We start from the raw sequence: 26,221 nt of genomic DNA, 5'->3' as shown, positions 1-26,221 counted from the left end.
TCTCTCTCTCTCTCTCTCTCTCTCTCTCTCTCTCTCTCTCTCTCTCTCTTGACAAATTACCTCATCGAAGTTCTGCAGTCTTATTTTAACATAGCACTGCTCTCTCTCCCTCTCTCTCTCTCTCTCTCTCCCTCTCTCTCTCTCTCTCTCTCTCTCTCTCTCTCTCTCTCTCTTGACAAATTACCTCATCGAAGTTCTGCAGTCTTATTTTAACATGCTCTCTCTCTCTCTCTCTCTCTCTCTCTCTCTCTCTCTCTCTCTCTCTCTCTCTCTCTCTCTCTCTCTCTTGACAAATTACCTCATCGAAGTTCTGCAGTCTTATTTTAACATAGCACTGCTCTCTCTCTCTCTCTCTTGACAAATTACCTCATCGAAGTTCTGCAGTCTTATTTTAACATAGCACTGCTCTCTCTCTCTCTCTCTCTCTCTCTCTCTCTCTCTCTCTCTCTCTCTCTCTCTCTCTCTACCAGAGGTTGCAGCATAGAATTGTCAAAGGACAACCATGTACAGTACATAACGGACTTAATAATTATCTCTACGGTCAGCAAAGGAACAGAGATGTGCAGTAATAAGTGACATAAGGCGGGGAAAAATGACTAGAATTGTAGAGGGGTGGTTTTATATATTGAGAGAGAGAGAGACAGAGAAAGAGAGAGAGGACTGTGGATGAGGTAAAACTACTTCAAGGTGCAATATGAGAGTTGCACTAAGATAAATTCACTCAATCTGTACATAAAAAGAAGAAAAGTTAAGTATACCTTAGTTTAACCAGACCACTGAGCTGATTACAGCTCTCCTAGAGAGGGCTGGCCCGAAGGATTAGACTTATTTTACGTGGCTAAGAACCAATTGCTCACCTAGCAACGGGACCTACAGCATATTGTGGAATCCAAACCACATTATAGCGAGAAATGAATTTCTATCACCAGAGATAAATTCCTCTAATTCTTCATTGGCCGGTCGGAGACTCGAACTCAGGCCTAGCAGAGTGCTAGCCGAGAACAAAGAAGAGCCCCCAGAAAGTAAGACCAGTCGTATTACTTGATTTTGAATAATGACAAATGAAAAGAACTCTCCTTATTCCCACTGATGTTTCCACGACTCATGGAAAAAGAAAGTAAAGGCAGTTCGGCTTGGAGGCCGTGACTCTATCTACCAGGATCCTTTTGCCTTGATCAGAGCTGTTACTAGGCTGAGTAAGATAAGATACACACATGTCCTGGAATCAACTGATCTATTATCGTTCGTTCGTTCGTTTTTTTATTAAACCACCCTTGTCCTGGCACGGGTTCTTGCATCTGAGCAGCCCGGAACTGAAATAGTACTGTAGAAGAAATTTGTAGAACTAATAAGGATAAACAAGACTGGTAAACATCCTGAATGACTACTACTATTCAACACTCAACAAGGAAGAAAATGACAGGCTGAGTTGCAAACTCTTTAAACCAGCAAGTACCCGTCAATAACAAAGCTTTATAGCAAAGCAATCGGAAGGGGCTGAGGTGGAAAAAAAAATTTAGTTAAAGAAAAAGAATGGAACAAACAATGCTCCATATACAGTATTAAGATTCTGATACGCCATGCTGACGGACATGTAATTAGAGGTACGACCTAGAACCAATGTCAGGTGATGCCAATGATGTATGAGCATGGGACTGGAAGCTGTTCCATGACTGATTGCCGAACCTGGTGGCGAAAACTGGGTTCGGCAACGAAGCTTCATTGGACAAAACAAAGCATCAAGGCAAACATTAGAAAGTTAGGAAAGAACGGTATATAGGATAAAGAGGATGAAAAGAATCTTCATACTTCGTACTTTTGCTGGTGACCCTCTCAACAGATATTTCAAACCATCAACTCCAAACTCTCTTCAATCGTGAAATTGCTCTTCTTTCATTCTTCATCTCTGATACTGATACATTTCTGAATGCAGATCTTATCGATTCCTAAACAGTTCACCTGTTTTTCTGCCTATTTTCTTTTGTTCTTATGAATACTTGATATAAACAATAGAATCCATCATTTCCCTTTATCAACGTTTGGGGTAGTTCATTTCTATCAGGCTTGCATTGATAGGGTAACCATATGATTGGCTCTAACGAGTTTCACAGGGAAATAAGTTTTATTTTGATGACTCATAGTCCTTTCCACATTGAACTACTTTATTGTGATTGCGGTCTTTATCTGCACATTATTCTGACGTTTAGCGCCAGTATTCGCTGAATAAATGCTTCTTGGATTCTTAAACTCTGCACCTGATTCATTTTGAATGCAGATCTCTTCTTCCCTGGAAAATTTTCTCTTCACCACAGTGGTTTTTCTCCCACTTTCTTTGGGGGCTTATGAATACTTGCAACTAAAAACAAGACTCAATGCCCCATCTTCTTGCCTCCCCTTTCTCAACTTCCCTTTCACCCTCCAACCACTTTATTGTAACAGCAGCTGGTTTTTTATTCTGAACATTATTCTCATCACATTAAGCGCCATTTATCTATTTTTGTGCTGTATGTAAGCACATAAAATTAAAAAAACCTCAGCTGATTGATTCATTTTGAGCTTCTTGGCCTCTCTCCCCCAAAAATCTTTTATGACACCCAGTGGCCTCACTCCCTTGTCTTTTACAGTTACTGATTCCGCTCTTGTTCCAGTAATGTGAGAGTCTGTCCTTCAAAGTCCCCGTAATATCGACAGGGTCACGTGTTCTCAAAGGTTTTTGCCTTGCAGAGATCATTCAGCCTCAAGTTCCTGTAAGTCCTGGAATTCTCTCCTTGTTTCTGCTTTTCTCAAGCCTGTCCATCCGCTTTTTTTCAATATGCATCCTTCACTTTTGTGCATGTGCAGCCCCACTCTTTTTCCCCACTTTCGTTTCATCTCATTCTAAGGTAGGCAAGGGAATTGCTGTTGTCTTGTATCTAAATAAACAAGCTCATCATGCCAACACCAACACACACACACACACACACACACACACATATATATATATATATATATATATATATATATATATATATATATATATATATATATATATATATATATATATATATATATATATATATATATATATATATATATATATATATATATATATATATATATATATGTATGTGTGTGTTTGCGAGTAAAATCAGTCTTTCAGAAATGTAACTGCACGTTCTCTCGAACTACCTCCAAAAACAACCGCGACTTTTAGTAGGTCAGGATATATATTTTTACTGCTGCCTTCACATTATCCCTCGTGCAAAGTACCAGCTACGGAATAGATCATCAACGAATGAAAAAAATAAAATGCAAAAATTTTGAATCAGCTAATTCAAGACTCTATGGCACCGTTGAAGGCCCAAACGAGAACCAGTGATTATTTATAATCAGTGTGGACTGACAGCGGGACGCCGCCTGCGAAGTAAACAACTTATTCCCCCAAGTCTCATTTTACTCTCTCGATTTCCAAGGCAAACTCTCTCTTCGATGTCTGTTTGTTCCTTCGAGAGGTTTTACCTTCTCTGTCTATCTGTCGCTACATATCTATCTGTCTCTTGATTTTTCAAGGTGCACTAAATCCGCTGGTTGTTTTCTGCGAGTTTCTACCTCTCTCTCTCTCTCTCCTCTCTCTCTCTCTCTCTCTCTCTCTCTCTCTCTTCTTTTTTGATTAACTTTTGAATCCATCAGAGTGCCTCTATCTCTCTCTCTCTTTCTTCCCCCAAACTCTCTCTCTCTCTCTCTCTCTCTCTCTCTCTCTCTCTCTCTCTCTCTCTCTCTCTCTCTCTCTCTCTCTTCCTTTTTGATTAACTTTTGAATCCATCAAAGTGCCTCTATCTCTCTCTTTCTTCCCCCAACCACCCCCCGCTCTCTCTCTCTCTCTCTCTCTCTCTCTCTCTCTCTCTCTCTCTCTCTCTCTCTCTCTCTCAGCTTGGTGATAACACGTCTACTAATACTTCACATATAGACGAACATTGTTCGAGTCTCGAGTCAGACAATGATGGACGAATAGGCGCGTTCCCTAAAACTCAGTGAGCCTCTATCGACCTCACCAATGAATTATTATGTACCTATTTGTTAGTAGACTGTTGTGGGTCTCATCTAGGGTGTGAGAGAGAGAGAGAGAGAGAGAGAGAGAGAGAGAGAGAGAGAGAGAGAGAGAGAGAGAGAGCATCTAAACGTAAGTGTTCATTGCTTCGTCAAAATGCATAGCATCAAAGCGAGAGATCCTCGACAAAGCTATCCTTCAAATGATCTCCTGCTCTCTCTCTCTCTCTATCCTTCTTATTCCTCACGTCTGTTTTCAAGGTAAACAAATTCGTGGTCTGTTTTCTTGGGTGTTTCTCCTCCTCTCTCTTTCCTTTCTCTCTCACCTTTCCTCCTCTTTCCCCTCCTTCTTCCGTGATTGATTTCAGATTCCAAGAATCCCTCGTCACCATCCATCTAAGGCAGACACTGAACAAGACCTGACCCACGTCTTTGTTATAAGAGATTACGCCGACGAGTTTGTGGTATACAGCAGAAATTGATCCATAGACTGATGGACTAACTGATTGACTGATGGTATATATACTTGTGTTCTAGAACAGGTGGTGACTTCAATATTATGCAGTATATATAAATATATACCTGGAGGATATAATTTGTACGAGGATAGTTTTCACTGGAAATTTAAATTATCTATACAGATCTGGAAGTTAAACATTTTAAGGATAGTTTTCACTAAAGTTCAAGTCAAACATCTTACCTGCCTGTTCAGGTCCACCTGTGCAGGCATACCATCACCACAAACGATACCGCTTTTACATGCTTTTATTTAACCTGACTTCTGCGTCTGTCTGTTTGTCTGTCCTCAAGTCTTGTAACTCAATTTTCGACCTGTTCCTTCGTCCGATGGACTTGAAATTTTGCATAGTTACTTAATCCCGGTGACAATACAACCTTACATGATCAGTAGGTCAGCAGTGACCTCAGTGACCCAGTATCACAGGTGAAACTCTCCCATTTTTCACAAGGATTTATATGTAAACTATTTTCGGATTTTCCCTCTTCCATCCCCTCCCTTTGACTAATCAAGTGTTAAAATCTATCTTCCTAAGCTCCCCCTTAACCCCTTCCCCTTCCCTCTTCCATCCTTTCCCCAGCACACAATCAAGTGTTGATTTAAATTTGTCCTCAAATCCCTCTTCCTTCCCCTCCCCTTCCCATGAGATCTTCCATCCTCCTCCCCTTCCCTTTCCTCATCCCCTTCCACCCCCTGTCCCAATCCCCCTCTGCCTCCATCCCCTCCCCTTACAAAAACATGATCAAGTGTTAATTTGCTGTGCCCCCTTCCCCTCCTTCCCTTCCCTTCCTCTTCCATCCCTTTACTCTTCCCTTCTCCTCCCCGTCCCCCTTCCGGAACCTCCCCTTCCTTTTTTCCAACCCCTTTCCCTTCCCTACCCCCTCCACCCCTCCCCCTTTCCCTCAATCCCCTTCGATCAAATGTTAATTTCCAGCTCTCCTCCTCCCCTCCCCTTCCCTTTCCCCCCTCCCGTTCCCTCCTCTCCCTTCCTTTTCCCCTCCCTTCCCCCTCCCCTCTACCCCTTTCCCTCCCTCACCCTCCCCGTAAATGGATATCAGTTTCGTTAACTATAATCATAAATCGGTTACAATTTCTGTCAAAACTAAAAAGTATAAAATAAAAAAAATTTAAACATGCTTTTATTAAAATGCACTAAAAAGTAAAAAATAATATTTTGAGACAGACCAGGATTTTCTTACAATTAATCATGTCTACAAAAATAAAAGCGTGGGCCCCAAACACGAAGGAAACGCTTCAAGAAACAAAAAGCTCCATTTCTTTTCTTGTAGCATTTGCTTCCATGTTTTAGGCCCAAGCTTTTATTTTTGTAGACATGATTAATTGTAAGAAAATCCTGGTTTGTCTCAAAATATTATTTTTACTTTTTAGTGCATTTTAATAAAAGTATGTTTAATTATTTTTTTACTCAGTTCTCTGTAACAGCCATGGCGTCAACAGATGATGTGGTAGCAAGTAACTTGCTGACAGCAACAAAATATAAAAAATGCCTGAAAAAGACGTTCCAGTGAAGGAGTGGCTGTTTTTCATTGTTAACATAATATTTACAGTGAATAAATATACTCTACTGTTGTTTTATTTTGTTTCCATTACTATGCCGAATATTATTTTCTTCTCATTTTAAAATTGAATTACGTTCATGATGCATAATCTTGAAAAGACGCAAATGGGACTATCCTTGTTTTACATTACATCGCTATATTGAATAATAACTCTCATTTAAAACTGACTTGCATGTGTGGTATATAACCATGAATAAACATACATGGGTATACAAGGACCCTGTCTTTGTCAGTTTTCTACTAATTTAAAACATGTAGTTTTTAAAAAATCTGTTATGATAGTCTTTGGTTTTTATCTGCCCAAGACAAGGCTCATTCTTATAGGTTTCAATGGAAGCTTCAAGGCATTCAGGAATGATGGTGACACCATCAGACTTCATTATTTACAAATATTTTTCCTGTGGAAAAATTGCAGAATTATATATACTAATCACCATCAATTATTAAAAAAATACACAATTCCGATGCATGATTAATTTAGGTATAAACACTGTTTTTCTGACTTGAACGAACTCTGCTCTCGACCCGCGGGCGGGAAAAGAACTGAATTTCAACTGAGCAAAAACAAAAAAAAAAAAAAGTGTCCTCTCCACACTATCGCTCAGGAGAACCTGCGCAGGTCGTTTCGATGCAGGCACATTGGTTGAGATGAACTATTGCTCAGGTGGCCTGGGCAGGAATAAAAGCTGTGCAGATTGTTCACATTAACGTTCAGGTGTGCCTGCAAAGGTCGACTGGACAGGCTGACCTGCGCACATATACCTGAACGTTAGTGGTGGCCTTTAGGGTTTAAAACAGATTACAGTGAGCAAAGATTTGACTGTGGAAATCACTAAATAACACTCATATATCCCAAAAAGCACATTGCCTCTTCACTGCCTCTTGCGCATACTTATAGATTGGCAAAGTGGCATGAAATCAACCAAAACAAATTGACAGTAGGCATGAGAACAAAAACATGGAGTATATATTAGCCAGTGGGCTCTCTCTCTCTCTCTCTCTCTCTCTCTCTCTCTCTCTCTCTCTCTCTCTCTCTCTCTCTCTCTCTGAGCCTTTCTTTAACATTTTGTAAGAAAGTCTAGCACATGTAGTCTTACAGCTCAGTGAAATGGATTCGTAGCCAGTCACCAGGATCGCTCTTATTTTAATATTTGCCACATTTCTAAATGCGGCTCGATTCATCGTGTCCGAATTCGAAGCTAAGAATCTATAATATGGTATAACGACAGTTTCAAAACAAATAATCTATGTTACAGTTTGAGTCAAAGTTTGCAATAAAGAATCAATATATATTTCCACCTTAAGCTTAAAACCCAGAATAATTTAGATACTGTTCTACAGTCAGCTTGATGCAAAACTAGTCTACGAGAGAAGGCGACCAGCTCTACTGTACTCACCATGTCCATCTCCGATATCTGGCTCATGCTTCTCACTTCGATGTCGATTTCCACCGTCGTTGGCTCTCCTAAAATAAAAATAATGGTTTTTAATGAAAATGCTACAACTTTAAGAAATAAAAAATAGATGAATCGAGGACTGCAACGAATAAACTGTTCTAGAAACGTTTTGATTGATGCATTGAGGTATATATTAAAGGATTAATCATCTCGCCTACAAATTTCCACTTTTCTCCACCTAGAGTCATTTTCTGTTCCCAAAATAAAAAGTTTAATATATATATCTATTTTTTGTTGGTTTTACCTAATATCATTCTTCATTTTTTACGTTAATATTTTAACTATGAATTTTACTAGTATGTCATCATTCACCTATTCATTATGAATCATATCATTAATTTATATATTCTACCTTCATTATCGAGCTGAATAATCCTGATGGGTTCCGGCACTTGGTCTTCAAGACCTAAATTTCATAATCAATCAATCAATCAACTCGCAGTCACATCTCATTCCTACGCTGTCCTTTTCTATTCCACCGAATTTCCCTAACCCTCACCCGCACTGTCATTTTCCTTCCTCAGCCAACCAGTCAGTTTCTATTTCCACCTAAACAGTCATCTTTTATCCAAACAACATCCCTCCCCCACCCCACCCCAGATACATAGAGCTATTGTCTATCCCCCAGTCAAACAGCCACTCTCCTGTCTCCACCCACTCATTCGTTTTTCATTCCCATCCACACATTTATTTTCTATCCCCAGTTGCAAACCTTAGAAGTTCCTCATTGGGCGGGTGGGTTCCGTTCTCAGCTAGCACTCTGCTGCCCCCGCGTTCGAAGCTCCGGCCGGCTAATGAAGAATTAGAGGAATTTGTTTCTGGTAACAGAAATTAATTTCTCGCTATAATGCGGTTCAGATTCCACAATAAGCTGTAGGTCCCGTTGCTAGGTAACCAACTGGTTCTTAGCCACGTAATATAAGTCTAATCCTTCGGGCCAGCCCTAGGAGAGCTGTTAATCAGCTCAGTGGTCTGGTTAAACTAAGGTATACTTAACTTTTTTCCAACTACAGTCATTTTCTATCCATACCATCACAGGTAACTTTCTATTTCCGTCTAAAGTCATTTTCTATCCATAACCACACTGGTCATTTTTGTTGCCATCTACACAGTCATTTCCTGTTGCCATCCACACAGCCATTTCCTATTGCCATCTACAAAGTCATTTCCTGTTGCCAGTGTCATTTCTATCACAGTCATTTCCTGTTGCCATCTACAAACAGTCATTTCCTGTTGCCATCCATACAGTCATTTTCTGTTGCCATCCACACAGCCATTTCCTGTTGCCATCTACAAAGTCATTTCCTGTTGCCATCTACAAAGTCATTTCCTGTTGCCATCTACACAGTCATTTCCTGTTGCCATCCACACAGTCATTTCCTGTTGCCATCCACACAGTCATTTCCTGTTGCCATCTACAAAGTCATTTCCTGTTGCCATCTACACAGTCATTTCCTTTTGCCATCTACACAGTCATTTCCTGTTGCCATCCATACAGTCATTTCCTGTTGCCATCTACACAGTCATTTCCTGTTGCCATCTACAAAGTTATTTCCTGTTGCCATCTACAGTCATTTCCTTTTGCCATCTACACAATCATTTCCTGTTGCCATCTACACAGTCATTTCCTTTTGCCATCTACACAATCATTTCTTTGGCCATCTACACAGTCATTTCCTGTTGCCATCTACACAGTCATTTTCTATCACTGCCTATACAGGCATTTCTATCCTCATCCATACAGCCATTATCTGTTCCCATCCACACATTCACTTTCTATACCTGCCTACGCAGCCGTTTTCTATCCCCCCAAAAACAGTCATTTCCTATTCCCACTTTCACAGTCATTTTCTGTTCCCAATACACAGATATTTTCTATCCCACCACACTTTTTACAGTAATTCATTTTTATGCAACCTACAGTCATTTCTTATCCAACCTACATAATCATTTTGTTAATCCTCAGCCGTTAAACAAATTCTTTTTCTTTTCCCATCCACAAACTCTCCCAATCTCTAACCTCAGTCTCATTCCGCCAAAATGATTTTCCACTAGCCCGGCCCACGATGTCAGCATTTATCCTTATCCATACAATATCTCTTAACCCCTCCCACACAATCATCTTCCACAACCACGCAAGCTAGCTCTTTCCCCACCCATACAAAAAGTTAAGTATACTTTAGTTTAATCAGACCACTGAGCTGATTAACAGCTCTCCTATGGCTGGCCCGAAGGATTAGATTTATTTTACGTGGCTAAGAACCAACTGGTTACCTAGCAACGGAACCTACAGCTTATTGCGGAATCCGAACCACATTATACCGGGAAATGAATTTCTATCACCAGAAAAAATTCATCTAATTCTTCATTGGCCGGCCGGGAGTCGAACGTTAATTAAGTCTTCCTCTAAACTAATAAACTGAACTACAGAGTGTCCCTTGATCTCACCCCACAATCTCTGCTGCTACATCCATACAATCATCCATACAATCTCCTTCTAATCCACCAACACTGCCATCCCACTACCTCCATTCATACATCCTCCTTCTCTTCAATCCATGCAACATCCTGGAATCTGGGGAAACCACACACTTACCCGTGCTTCTTCTCTCTCTCTCTCTCTCTCTCTCTCTCCTCAACCATTCCTACCCAGTCAATCTCTCCACTCTTCCCACACACCTGACAATCCCTAATCATACAACAGCGTACCTATATAAAATCTGTGTCCCGCCCACACCTAACATCACCCACACTTTTCCGCTATCAGTGCCCATAAATTTACCATGAAACCAACCTGCACACGAGTCTTTCCCTAAAGCCATCAGCTCAAATCCACCTACCTACCATCACCTCCACAATCTCGTTCAACCGCACAATTCCTCTCTCACTCTAACCACACTCTCTCTCTCAGCAAGCGTGTAAATGGTAAACTATGTGTGAAAAGATTTCCGTGAATGAAATGGAGTAATGGCAAAGGTTTTAGACTTTCTGACTGAGGAAATGAATGAAGAACGACTTTCAGATGAAATTCCGATGAAAAACGCCTTTTAAATGATCTTTTATCGTTAAAGGTGCAGGCTCTCTCAGTTGGAAAACACATGCTCTTATCCACTGGTCTTTCCTACCTACACTTTGCAGCATGTATAAAAATAATTATTCATATTTTGTGCACATGTATAAAACAAGCGGAATAGCCACCGCTTTGACAAGCGCGCTCTGACTGACCAGAAATCGTACATGTGGACAGTCTTATAAAAGAGACTACTGAAAAAACGGGTAAAGAAAAACCGAATAACCAAACGAATACTTCCGTAAATCAATGGCCGTTAGGAAACGAATGCCAAAAGGACAGACTGATATACTTAAGAAATGTCGCTGTATATGAGATATTTAATAGTATATCACAAATATTATTGTCCCTAAACTGATTCCTTAAAATAATTTTCAAAAGAGCATATTTGTAAAGATGATCTCCAAGTTAACATTCTAAACACCATCACACGCGAAGGGATTTTTTAACATGCTCATCTTCACCCAGAATAAAGCAAGAAAATCACCGTCAGGTATTCCGATTCTATTTTAACTCCTGGCTATGAAATTATGTAACATGGCGGCCCACCGCTTATATCTGAGAGCATATCGGGACATAAGGGACCTTACTCCAGCAACGAGGAATCTCAACCACCTGACCTCGATCCAAACCAGTAGCCTCATTAGGCTAGCGCTCACTGGTTATGAATGAAAAGGGTGTTCAAATAGACGTTACCAATGGGTTTACTCTGAACCCCTCAGATAGCATTTAGCGATACCCCGAGGATTCGTAGACCGCAGGCTGAAATTACCTGTCATCAGAGCCACCTCTGTAGAGCAGGTCGAGTCAATATTTTCCCGCTATTGATTTCTCCGTCCATTTTTCTGATTACCTATAAGGTAAGCCGTTTCTTATCAGCGATGGGTGATTCAGAAGCCACGAAATGACATTATTTTCTTTAGGTAAATACTCAGTGAGGTAGTTACCATTATGCCGACACGGAGTATGATGGGAAAATAGGTAGTTGTGTCTTATGTCATTTTTATTTTGTTATTTCTTTCTTTTTGTTATTTTTTCTTTTGTTATTTATTCCTTTTCGTTATTTATTTCAGCTAAAAAAAGAGCGAGTTACGAAAAAATCCTGTGTACCTCTCTTGAACTAAGCAGTAAATGATATAACTGGTCGTCAGTAGACCGTGGCGGGTCCTGACAGACGAAAAGAGAGGCCTGGGTCAATAACCTTATCCCAAGACTGCTTACATCTGGAGGATTAACACCCACAGAAGAAGCCAGCCATTTCTAAGGGATAAAAATGTATGGTGAAAAATAAACAAATAAATAAATATCCATATATGTATAGCGCACACATTATATATATAGAGTTACACTTTTACTGTATTGGTGGCGGACATCAACATTTTCAACTTCAAATCCGTTGTACGTTTATCCTTCCGTAACTGCAAACTCTCGATTGACGCAGTAAAGAAATATTTCTTCTTCCAAGCTGCCATGACCTCAAAAAACTTGAGGCGCTGGTTTCTTTCCGAAAAAATAATGATGAATAGGCCTAAATGTAATCCTTTTTTGCTCATTCTCAATCCATTAGCTTCTCGAGATTCATTGCAAACTTTCGGCGCTCGTCCAAGACTCCCGAGGTCCGTTGCAAGGAACAATGTTTTATGAAATATTTATCCACAAGGGTACAGTAACACCTCCCGACAGGTCCTTGGAACTTTTTTGCCTCTCCAAGGGAAGAGTTAAACTGGCTTCCTTTAGCACAATAGGCCTACTCGCTACTGACCCAGCAACGGAAAATCCTTATACCTTGATAGATAATCACCTAAACTAAGGAAAACTAATCGCAAAATAAAGAAAAACTTTTAAGAAGACTAAGAGAGAGAGAGAGAGAGAGAGAGAGAGAGAGAGAGAGAGAGAGAGAGAGAGAGAGAGAGAGAGTTTACCGAATATGAGATCCAATGCATAGGCTGAGAAAGAATTTCACTTAGAATGACAGACAGTATAAAAGCTGAGAGAGAGAGAGAGAGAGAGAGAGAGAGAGAGAGAGAGAGAGAGAGAGAGAGAGAACTTACAGAAAGGAAAGTGAATGAACATTAAAGCATTTTCCTTTGAATAGTAAGAGTAATCATATCATGTTACGCAATGCCCACACATCAGCCAAGCTTTGGTGTAGGTGTAGCTGCCTTTTGAGACCTATGTAGCACACCAAACAAGGGCCAGGAGGGAGTCGGGGCCGATAAGAACCATCGACTGGCTGCTGAATAAATAATTGACAAATATGCTTTGCACACAAGACGAGCAAAACATTTCGCTATAATGCGATCCAAGTTTCAAAAGTGGACTGGAGAAAGATGCATGTCACTAGTAGCAGTTGTTGTAGTACTGAGGTACAAAGAAAAAGTTCATGAACTTCCTGGTATGTTCCCGCAGAATGGAAGCAGAAGGCTTATTAACAGTGCGTCAAGCACCCGAACTCATTGTGCGTGAATCATCTTTATCTTGCACAATCACTTCTTAATTAAGTCCTCTCTTCCCCATACAATAAAATGGAAAAAACGGAACAAAAAAATAAGACTATCATATCATACACTGATGGTTCACGGGAGAGACTGACTACATCTTTAGACTTGCCCTCATCCAGTCCGGTGACCCATATACGATTATGCAGAATGAAGAGCAGCCGTCTCGACCCTCTCTTATATTTCTGTAATTCCTGAATGTGTATGTACGTTATCTGTACACAACTGACTCTAAAACCAAAAGCATATAAACCAAATAAAACAAATAAAAGCAAATAAAACAAGGATAGAAAGAAGGAAAAGGTGTCTCACTTGTCCCTCAAGCGCCGGAATTCGTTTAGTCATACGGAGACCAAATTTTGGGTAACAGACAATTATCTTGACGCCTTGGTTGTTATTTTAAGACAATCTTGAGAACGAGAGTAAACCGGTAATACAAAAGAGATTGTACCTGGACATGAGCAGGTAAGTGCACTTGCGTACAAGGCTGCAGATCAATCAAGAACTTACGCAATTTTTAAATCTTTTTTTTTTTGTTACATCAAGATACATTTTTTCATGGAAAATTTTCTTAAGGACAACGTTTCGCCAAAGACGCTTAACTATTCGGAAAGAAAAAATTAGTTCATACTATATATCGTGTTCATAAAAAATTAATTCATTAATGCAGTTCGTGGAAGGTAAGTTGAAGGAAAACGGGAGCATAGAAAACGAAACCGTAGTCTCATGAAACCTCGAGGAAAACGCACCTGAAAAAACGAGTTTCACGAGTTGTTCTTCAGAGTCCAAATATTGCTCGTGCTGCATAATGCAAATTTTTAATTAATCGTTTTATTTTAACTGCAAACCCACTCCTGGTACCCTTCCGTCGTTCAGGCCTTCGGAACAAAGAGAGAGAGAGAAAGATGAATGAATGAGCCTCGTGACATTTCTTAGTCAAACAATAACATTCGAGCCAAGAATTTGAATCCGATCGAGCGATCGCATTCCATAACTCATTAACTCCGTCAAAGAATTTAAGTTTCTGGTTTCGTTCTTCTGTCTTTTTGTCAGTCTGTTTCTCAGTTTGAACAGTGTGCCCAATGTTAGCATTCCAAGAAAGCAAACGCAAAGATTATGCTGAGACTTCCTCAAAAAAAAACAAAAAACAAAAAAAAAAAACCTTCATTAGATGGTTAACTTTCGACAGAAAACAGAGGACAATGTTAGAAAGTTTCATTGATTTAAATGCTTCATGTTCTACTAAATATCTATACACCCATTTAATCATGATACATTATACCTGTAATTCCATTAGAGTTAGCGGTACCAAGTTTGACCTTCAAAGATCAAAGGTCAAGGTTATTGATTTGGTAGTTTAAGTGCTTCTCAGTACTAAACTACAGATTTGTAGCACCCATTCAATACTGACAGATTATGATTCCGTCATAAATAGGTGTACCAAGTTTGACTTGAAAGACCAACCGTCAAGGTTAAAGATCTATAGCAGTTTAAATATTTCGTACTACACTATAAAAGAAAAACTTTATCTGGAGAAGATATACTAAAAGTAACTTGTGGAAAATAAGTAGACCTTCAGAAAAGCTGAACCCTATTCACACGGAACAAGCCCACAGGGGCCACTGACCTGAAATTCAAGAGCTGAACTGAAAAGAAAGTTTGTTAAAGAAAAAGAGGATCTGGATATGGTATCCTGAGTAAACCGATGGGAAAAGAGCACCTACTGTAAAAGAGCTTAAAGACCGATGAGACCTTTAGAGAAAGGACTAAGGGAAATTAAAACAGAAAACGTAGGAAGATGTTAAGACAAGGTTAATCTGCATCTGGTATACGAAAAACGAATGGTGGACAATGGGCAGTTCATGAGAGAGACTTAAGAAGAGAGTGAGACCTGTATAGAGGAAAGAGAAGGGTTGAAGCTGAACAGAAATAACTATCAAAGAAAAGACCTAAATGAAATTTTTTCATTCCTTTTCATTTTCCGGATCTCAGGATGGCAGAAATAAAACAAGCAGGAGGATCGACCTTGGAAGGCATACCTGTAAGTATTATTTGACACATCATCATACTGCAAACGCCATAAGCTCTGTAGCCGAATTCTGGTTTAGCCTTCATCTCTGGCAGCCAGTCACGAAGGCCCAACTCCTAGACCCCGAAACTAGAGCCTATAGCACCTTCTTAACAAAAGATGTGGAACAGTTGCGTATTTTTATCTTGTAGCTGCAAATGCATTTGTATTATTCTACTTTACAATATCCCATTCTACGACAAACTAGCTCCTTATCAGCATTCTAAAAGGTGTTCACCTAGTAAGGATACAGAACAGTAACTTATTCTTTTTATAAACTTACGTAATCGTCTTCCTTCATAATGAGCACCAGATTCTTTGTATGCTTGAATTTCAAATCAATGGCCCCTGTGGACTTGTTCCATATGAATAGGGTTCATATGGAACAATATGGAATAATAAAATGCTCAAATTGTACATATCATTTGTAATTCTCTCTTTTCGGGAGGAGCAGAGTAAAGCATTCAAAGCTTTGCTACTCAGTGTCTGCTTGAGCTCAGGCCTGAAGACGTCTAAAAACTGTGAAAGCCTGCTGGGCCCACTGAAAAGATGGACAGCTGTTTTGGGCCAACGGTGAGGGTTGTCGACTGGAGAGAAGCCAGATCCAGTGGGCAGCAATGAGTGTCATCTACCAACAGACAAATGTACGAGCAAGGCGTCTGGACATCGGTGACAATGAACCCCCACTGGTATTTCTTCCTAACAGATGGAGAGTGAGGGTTCAGTGGCTGGGTGACGGTATGGGCCTCCAGTTTGTGACCACTAGAAGGAGGCTGCTGTCCGGAGGCTCATGTCAGTGTTTTGTCAATGCGGGGAAGATCCAACCTGAGGTGCACATCTCTACCAGGAACTTCTTGCTGGATGCACAGTCAATGTGGCTGGCATCTGTTGGGGTTGTGGCGGCCACCGTTAGTTTCTTGGTTGGCCACCCTCCTCCTTTTGTCTCCTGTTGCAGCCGGGGCTCAACTCTTCATGGTTTTCCCGAACATGTTATGTTGTACATAGCTGATGATTAGGTAGGGGCGCCCCTTTCTGTCACAGCTTGTAAGGTTGGTTCTGCATGGCACTGGCTTGATTCTCATCGTCAGGGTCTTGTCATTGGTCGTCCCTGGCTTAACAGACGCTTGGGCGGTATGTCGCGAGGTCTTGGAGTCCTCCAGCAACTCATCCATCTTCTTCAGGAGGTCCGCCATCGATTCTCCTATGGCTATGGGCATTGTAAATAGGGTGGCTATTTCCAAATTCCCAAAAAGGACAATTTTTTTTTTTTTTGCCAACACAAATTTTTAACCTAAATTAAACATGATTCTTGAGGAGTTGAAATATAAAATGTTGTATAATGTATATGTACAGTATATATATATATATATATATATATATATATATATATATATATATATATATATATATATATATATATATATATATATATATAACTTGACTTGAGTGTTTAAATGTCAAATAGTGTATGAATAAAGAACTGAAATTAATTAATATTCAATTTCATTCATAATGGAACAATTTAGTACATAACTGGGGTGAAAAAATTAACATTATTTCAGAAACGAAAGGAACTAGCAATCTAATGTTTGTATTTTGGCACTTTCCTTGCCGTCTCTAAGAGTTTTCTGTTGGCTAGAAGTCTTTTGTACATGGCTGGCCACTCTTCTGAAAAGCTGTTACAAATTTGGAGCTCTGCTTTGACTAAGTCCACTTGCAATTTTATCATCTTGAGATGATCGGGCTGGGCAGAAAAATTATAACACTGATGATGTACCAGCACTACGAGAGTTAGTTTTATGTTTATCTGTGGCAGCATGCCGTTCAATTGCAATTTTTCCCGTGCCATCAATATCCACATCACAACGGCGTACTGTGCAAAGTGCATGATAGTCACCTTTTCTGCTTTTAGAAATAAATCCAAATTCCGTGGTCCATTCATGGTTAAATGTAGTCTTTCTTTTCGGCATTTCTTCAGGGGATTCAATAAAGCAAGAAATAGCCAACCAAATCTCACTTCAGCATTCAGCAGAATGAGACTCTGATGCAACGTGTGCCGCGGGAGTCGGACGGGACGGTATGCGTCATTGATATCTTGACATGTCTATACAAGTACACTGCGGCTCCATGCCTAGTGTTCCTAACTGTGCCAACAGCCACTATATAAAATTATTGGCCTAATGAAAAAAAAAATCAGTGGTTATTTTGACCATCAGTTCTCTCTGTTTTAGTATATGTATTTGTATTTATTTATATTTTTAGTATTAAATATATATATTTTTTTAGACAGACCCAAAAAGCAGGACAAATTAGCGTCCTTCTTAAGGTGAAGCAGGACAGAGGACTGAATGATCAAAAACAGGACTGTCCTTCCTAAAGCAGGACGTCTGGCCACCCTATTTAAATGAACTTCTAATATTGCCTGGTTAACACAGCTCCCAACTTGTGGCCGTTGAACTGAAAAGGACTTAACAAACAAGTCGACATTATGCTCTCCCTAGACCATATTCAAGAAACTGAAGGTTCTCCCCCCCCCGCCCCCCAACAAAAAAGATAACCAGTGAACAAAATAATGTTGTCAAATCCGATAACTGAGTATTCATAGATCACAGCACCCTGTAAGAACCGGTTAATCCTTAGATTGCCTCAGTTTTCGGGTAAAAAGGCCGAAGGTTGAATTGTCCAATAGTATTTGCATTATTTTCTTCTTGAATGGGCCGTGCCCCTGTCTTGCTCGGAAATGTGCATTCATATTCCTTTACTCCCTTAACGTTTCTTTGCTCTGGAATTTTGTAGCCTTCAGAAGTACAGTGCAAGGCCGTGTTATTTCTATGAGTCACGCTCTTAAAGAGAGAGAGAGAGAGAGAGAGAGAGAGAGAGCGTCTACGGTGAACAGGAACAAAAAAAAAATTCATCGCTTACGTAATCTAGTTCATCATCATTATCAACGTTACCATCATCCCCACAACTCTCTCTCTCTCTCTCTCTCTCTCTCTCTCTCCCTCCCCTTCAATGCCCTAGAAATAGCCACAAGTCCCAAGCGCTAAGTTAACGAGACAATTATGACTTTTCAGGACAGAAGGCTGAGAGTGGAGGGGAGGGGCTTCAAGAGATCTTCCTCTGTTTAATGTTTTGACGGACACGATTTACGTAACCTCCAGGATCAGTTAATTAATCTCATTATTTCCATCTTTCCCTGAGAGACATCATTACATGAAGTTCCTTTTTGAAGACAAAAAGAAAGACTTGAAAACATAACAGTTGACATTGTTTTTTCTCAATCTTTTGAACGAGTAAGGGAAAGTTTTACGTAAATTTTCTTTTACATTTTTATATTTTTAAGCCGCCAAATGCAAGATATAAATTTATATATATATACTATATATATATATATATATATATATATATATAAATATATATTTATGTATGTATATATATATATATATATATATATATATATATATATATATATACATACATATATACATATATGTATAAATATATATTTATGTATATATTGTATGTATATATATAATATATATACATATATATATAATATATATATATATATAATATATATATATATATATATATATATATATATATATATATATATATATATATATATATATATATATATAAAATATATATTATGTGGGGATGGATTTAGATATGTATAGGTGAATTCCCAAGTCCATTTTAATGAAAAAATTTGGAGTTTAGACAATAATGATGAAATAAATACTCTTTCATCCCTTCCATTCCCACTCCCTATCAATCTCTTAAACTCTAAATCCGCCCAGACTTGAGGGGGCGGGGGGGGAAGGCTAACCTGGTTGCAAGAATGTAAAGCCCTGCAGATGACGTTAATATATTTGCACGTCAATGAAAACGAACATATGCATTATAAGATGATTATATGAATCATGGGTAGTACCAAGAAGAAAAAAACGCTATGTTTACCTACATAGTTTTCTACAACGGTTGTCTGCGGGTAATGAACTCCACGTTTAGACTTGCCGTCGTTCATCCCGGGGCCACCCTTTCTCGCCCTGGTCGTTATTTTAGTATTCAGAATGAAGCTCGGGACTTTATGTAACGTCCCTCGGGTTGGAAGGCGTTGCCTCGACCCCCACTTGTACTAGGGCCGTGTTTGAGGTATGAGCACTCTAGTTGCTGTGGTCATTAGTTGCAGAGCACTAGGTATGGTCACTGAAAACCGCACTCTCTTACGCACGAAGCTCTGTGTACTAGAGTTTTGTATACGAATATTTCTGTTTTATAGTTAGGGTCCTACTTCATTTTATTCTTTGAATTCTTTATAAAGTATTGTTGATACGCGTGCACACAATACACACACGCAGATATATACACACACACACACACATATATATATATATATATATATATATATATATATATATATATATATATATATATATATATATATATATATGTGTATGTATATATATATATATATATATATATATATATATATATATATATATATATATATATATATATATATATATATATATAAAGCACTCACACATATATATATATATACATATATATATATATATATATATATATATATATATATATATATATATATATATATATATATAATTATCATGGCTCTTTTACCTTGTTTGATGAGTTGTCTGGCAGCGTAATAACTTTCATAACTGATTCCGTAATAATGCCTGCGCATCAAGGGTAATTTTAATAACGATTCATTCTCTGTCACTTAGTTTACTATTCTGTCCAAGACCGGAGGATGAGGGGACCATAATTCAAATCACAGTTTTCTTAATCCATCGAACGATTTATAATTTCTTGCAAAATGAAATCTGAAACAAATTCACAGAAAATAACACTCGATGAAAGCAGACCATAATTTTTTTCACCAACCACGACGTTTTATTCTGAATCTTTAATAACTGATAACTTAGAAAATTCTAAAACAGATATTGAGGCATAAAATAAATGTATGAGAGAGAGAGAGAGAGAGAGAGTTGCTTTTCATTTATCTTTTACTTAAAATACTGTCAAAGAAATATGGCTCACCACACTTTGGGAGAATGAAGGAAAGAAAGATATGAATAGAAATAAAAATAAAAATCGATGGTTGTCCTTCGAATAACGTCTAACACAACTTTAAGCCTACGGCTCTCTCGTTGGTGACAAGGTCATTCATTTAGATGTCCTTCGTTAGTTAATGAGAGAGAGAGAGAGAGAGAGAGAGAGAGAGAGAGAGAGAGAGAGAGAGAGAGAGAGAGAGAGAGATGAAATCAATATATCAAAAACATTAACTGCTAAAATTCAGTGCGTATAAAAAGTCCCTTAATCAACAGAAACCGAAATTATCCACCAAACAGGAAAACACCAGAACTGAATGGATATTCTTCAGTCAAGATAGAAGTTGTATATTGACTAATCGCTCGATCAAACAATACCTTGGATACGTATCCAGGTTCTTATTCGATCCATCCAAATATTTCATCCAAATATTTCTTCATTTACCCACAGGCCAGAACTCCAGGACTCAACAAAACACAGTATAATGAAAATGTTTTTATAACTTTCCAAGAGACGTTTTTTGACACTGACGGACAAGCAAAAACAAAAACAACATGGGCGAATACGTAAAATCCGTAAAAATTGCTCACCAGGAGAAAATGGGGAAAAATCGCTACGTCTTTCTTACAAAAACAGGTCGCTACGTTCTATGAAAGAACCATAGATTTTCACACAGAAATATACCTGTGGAATAGTTCTCGTCCAGACCTTTTCCTACGTGGATTCGGTCATCATTTTTGGAGAGAGAGAGAGAGAGAGAGTGAGAGAGAGAGAGAGAGAGTCGCATAAATTTGACAAATAGGTGTTGGTCAAACACTGTGTTCTGTATTTTGATCTCGAGTGTTCATAACACTTCTGAAATATCTCCGTGTAACTCTGATCTTTTGTTTTCACGACCGTTTTGTGAGACTTATATACAACATACGAAAAGGGGTAGATTTCTAGACTCTTGCAACTACTCTTGGAATTTTATAGGTTCACACGGAAGCACAACGAACATACACACCACATTTACATTTATATGTATACATACATGTATATATTATAAATATACAAACACACACATACCTATATATATATATATATATATATATATATATATATATATATATATATATATATATATATATATATATATATATATATATATATATATATATATATATATATATATATATATATATATATATATATATATATATATATATAAAGGTACACTCTGGATTCTCATTTGATTACGTTTGGTTCTCTTGCGTTTTCTTGGACAGAGAAGGAGCATGATACGTCCTCACACCCGACCCACCCACCCACCCACCCGAAAAGAAAACGCCGAAAATGACAGGACAATTATTTTTTCTAATGTTGTATAATGCATACAAGGATATTGATGGATAGAACATATTAGTACACAATACATAATTCATAGGATCAATAATGACCAACGGATTATGTCAGCAATCAACGTCCTTCTTCCTCAGGCAAAAGCCGTGGTTATTATGCTCCGTCCTTATAGTGAACTACTAGCAAGAGGTATGCATACTCATTTATATATATATATATATATATATATATATATATATATATATATATATATATATATATATATATATATATATATATATATATATATAGGCTACATTTATGCATAATTTATATATATATATATATATATATATATATATATATATATCTGTGTGTATGTTTGTTGTGTGTATATTTGTATACAAGAATTAAGACTTTTGTTGCTGTCGATCAGCAAGTCAGGGGATCTTTCCTAGACAGTGACCCATACGAAGTTCGGCGGGCTCGTTATCTAGGACAAAAATTTCTTGGGGGTCATTATCTTTATGATATTTACAGTCTTTTGTTTATGTTTTAACGGTAAGCCCCAACGGGCTTGTAGTAAACACGCCGCAAAGGTGGATACATACCGGGTTAAAACCCTTAGGTGTCATTGTCTAGGAAAGATCCATGCCAGGCAATGTGGGGTGTGGTCTTCAAATGAAAGATAAAAAAAAGTATACCTTAGTTTAACCAGACCACTAAGCTGATTAACAGCTCTCCTTGGGCTGGACCGAAGGATTAGATTTATTTCACGTGGCTAAGAACCAGAACCAATTGGTTACCTAGCAACGGGACCTACAGTTTATTGTGGAATCCGAACACGTTATAGCGAGAAATGAATTTCTATCACCAGAAATAAATTTCTCTAATCCTTCATTGGCCGGCCGGAGACTCGAACTCGGGCCTAGCAGAGTGCTAGCCGAGAACGATACCCACCCGTTCGCTGAGGAACTTTCAAATGAAAGAAACAAACAGTCGACCATAAGTCCCTCGAACATTCATGGGTCGGAAGTGGTGTTTGCAACCTCCCTCACATAAATGCAGAAAACCAGGAGGTGTCGCTTGTAGCCACATCCCAGCCAAGGGAAAGGAGTATGATGTGTGTGTGTGTGTGTGTGTACATATAATATATTATATATATATTATATATATCATATATATACACTATCCCATATATATATGTATATATATATATATATATATATATATATATATATATATATATATGTGTGTGTGTGTGTGTGTGTGTGTGTATATATATATATATATATATATATATATATATATATATATATATACATATACTTTTTAGAGACAGAAAGCGGTGATATGTTACTCCAGTATGCTAACAGGGCACATCTTACATAGGTTGATGTCTTCCACAGGGTTTTTAATTCAACTTCCAGCTGGTCTGGATTTAATAACGAAATAACTTTTTTTTTGTAAAAATACTTTTTAGACAATTATTACCCTTCCAGACTTTTTATACATATTTAGATAAATTTCTGAATGATAAATTTATACCCAAATTACAGATAACTACAGTTCCTAAGATGACGTTTTTGCCAGTCTCCCTAAGATTCATGATAATTCTTTTTACAGCACTTTGAATAACCTAATTAAACAATATGCACCTGCCATTAACTGTTAATTAATTCCAGTTAATCCTCAACTATCAAATCGTTATTCCAATACAAAGGCAAAATTCGACCTCTTATGACTTCAAACATCGCTTATTTACTTTCTTGTCACCGAAGTAGTGGGGATATACGTGGGGGGGGGGGCGCGGTGCTCACGCCGTCTGCTGAAAGTTCGAACTGATTGTCATAATGGGGTTTGTTATCGAACCGTTGTCAAATTACCTAATCCGGAGTTTGCAAATAACAGAGAACACCTCAAAAGGTTTAAAACTGAAATTGGATAAAAAGTTTTTAAAATAATTGCCAAAGTTCCCAATTCTTCGCTTCCTATCCTTGACTCACTATTTATTAAACTACTACAGCAGTACCAGAGTTGAATAACCAAACTACCCCCAAAACTCTACCTGACGACGTGAGTTTACTTCGGCCTGGAATTCTTTGTTTGTGTCACTTAGCTTTTAATACTTCGTCCATCTGATAATGTTTTCTCCATATAACCTCGTATATTATTTTGGCTTTTTTTTGTTTTTGCTATATTATAACCTCGAAACGTTAGCAATGAAGAAATATTATTTTGGCTGTAATTTTAAGTATGAGTCTGTTTTTATGATCATATATTAATATATGTAACAAGCTTTGAGAATGACACAGATGTCTTGAAACGTTAAGTTCGGATTGAAAAAGCTGCAGGTCCCGTTACTGTGAATGTTCTTAGCCACGTAAAATAAATATAATCCTTGCCAGCCCTAGGAGAGCTGTTAATCAGCTCATAAACTAGGTATATATATAAAATATGAAAATATGGTAAAGATATATCCAATCAAAACTAAGTAAAATGATGCATAAAATAATACGACCAAGAAAGAAAGAAGATCCACAGAAAGTATTTGAAATTAATTATCAGTCTAGACTGAGAATATAACGAAAGCCCTAAACTAACAGCTAACAAGAGACCTTTCATCGATACGCTTGTCTTCAAAATCAAAGTTATTTAAATTGAATCTGGAATTGCTATAAGTCGAAGGTCTAAGGTCTAGAATACTTACCCATTTCGTAAAAAGAGATTCCTAATATTAAGAATTTAATTACAAACAAAATAATCATGCCAGTCTTATAATAAGACTTTAATACAACCTAATTCTAAATGCAGAATTCCTAAAAGTTCCCTAATCATTACCTCAATGCTTTTCAGATCAAAATTCAAGAAATAAAAGGCTTGGAAACCTGTCAGTTCAACTTCTTCGTAAATATTGAGCTGAAACTGCAAAACGCCTCCATATCATTTATTCATATTTCTCTCTTTTAAAACAATGTTACGTACGCTTCGAAACTTAAAAAATTCTTCTATAGACTTAGTCATAATCCTTTATCCTGCAGAAACAAAATGAACCCAAAAATGAAAACAGGATGGCGTCTGCCTTACCTGACGTACCAACATGGAAAATCGCAGGATGTCTTACCTCCGAAGGATGGCCTCAGTTTTTGGTCGTATCCCTTCAGGAGGTTGTCCAAGAGCCGTGAGATATTCTTGGTCGTCGATAAGGGTCTCGCCCCACTGGATCTTTTCAAAAGAGAGACAGAAAATTTTCAAAAACAGAATAGAGCAGCTGATGTCGCCCTCCCTTGTTGGAGGAAGAAAAGGTATTGTCGTTGGAAAGTTGTTACTCATTTGGAAGGGGAAAAGCATGTGGGTGACTCCTCTCTCTCTCTCTCTCTCTTCGCTTGAAACATGGTGACACAATGACTCACATAAACATGCTTGTTAACGTCAGGCCCTGTGCGTATGTATGTGAGAATCTATGTATGTATATAGGCATTAAATTTACTTCAGATAAGGAACTTTCTTACAACGTCACTAACGGACACATGCGCATATCTATGCGCATGTGTCATTACAACACTAAACTCCTCTCCTCCCCCGTCCTCTCCAGCACACAAAGATACACTAGGCTATTTTTCGAAGTCTAAAAATTTTCTTGTTCACACATTGGGTCATATAGCAAAACGAATATATAAAATATAACAAACTAATTTCCAGAACAAGGAAACTATTCAAGAAGATCAGTAATGTCTCTTAAAACAGACAATTTCCGAAAAGATGAGCATTTAACTTACTCGGAAATTCAGTCAGTTTTCAATCGAGGGAGCCTGCGAGCTTAAAATACGCGCATTAACAAAACGGCTATGAGATTTATGGAGTCTTTCACCAAGATATTCGGAAAAAATGCTTTTCTCTGTTAACCCGTTGCCATATGAGTGATGACTCCCGATTGGGAGAAGCGACATAAAGTCTTTAAAAGTAGTTCTTCTCTTTGTTTTTCCTTTATTTATTCAAGCTCAATACAAGTCCTGCTTATGTCCATCTTTATCTGGTTACATTGCGCTTTTTGACTATGCTAGCTGTCATATACCAGTACCCTGTTTAATTTAATGTAATGAAGTGGGACTCACTCTGATGTCGGGGCCGTACTTTTGAAATTATTCTTGGCCGGTCTGGCTGAGACACTAGTCTGATACTCTTTTGTAAATGGTCGTAGCTGTAGTGAAATTCGAACACTACATGCCGGTCGTGAGTTGGTCGTCGACCACTAAGACAATCGTCTAAAAGGGGTTTCGCACGGTCAAACGGTTTGTCCAACCCGGTTTGCCCAAGTTGTTTGCATGGGCGCCCGCACGTAGGGCAGGGGACAATTCCCCTGAAATCCCTGAAAAAATATATATATATAATAATATTTATATATATATATATAATTATAATTTATATATATAGTATAATGCAAAAAATCTTATGGAAAAATACCCACATGGAAGGGCGAAGGAGAGAGAGAGAGATTATCTTAGTGGCCCATATATGTATGTATATATATATATATATATATATATATATATATATATATATATATATATATATATATATATATATATACACTTACATATAT

The 26,221-nt window shown here is 38.0% G+C and overlaps 1 protein-coding gene across 3 annotated transcripts in view; it reads right to left on the bottom strand.

Moving 5' to 3' along the window:
* Positions 1–26,221, bottom strand: part of LOC136824984 (gamma-aminobutyric acid receptor alpha-like) — a 78,805-nt gene that overhangs the window by 40,679 nt on the left and 11,905 nt on the right. For all 3 annotated transcript variants that reach the window (XM_067080973.1, XM_067080974.1, XM_067080972.1), the window contains 2 exons: positions 24,743–24,843; positions 7,521–7,588 (listed from right to left, as the gene is read on the bottom strand). In XM_067080973.1, coding sequence (XP_066937074.1) covers positions 7,521–7,588; positions 24,743–24,843 — 169 coding nt within the window. The remainder of the gene's footprint in view (positions 1–7,520; positions 7,589–24,742; positions 24,844–26,221) is intronic.

This window comes from Macrobrachium rosenbergii, chromosome 36 (assembly GCF_040412425.1).
Source record: "Macrobrachium rosenbergii isolate ZJJX-2024 chromosome 36, ASM4041242v1, whole genome shotgun sequence".
Classification (NCBI taxonomy): domain Eukaryota; kingdom Metazoa; phylum Arthropoda; class Malacostraca; order Decapoda; family Palaemonidae; genus Macrobrachium; species Macrobrachium rosenbergii.
Note: the sequence above shows the minus strand (reverse complement) of the source record. Positions and strands in the feature narration are given on the sequence as shown.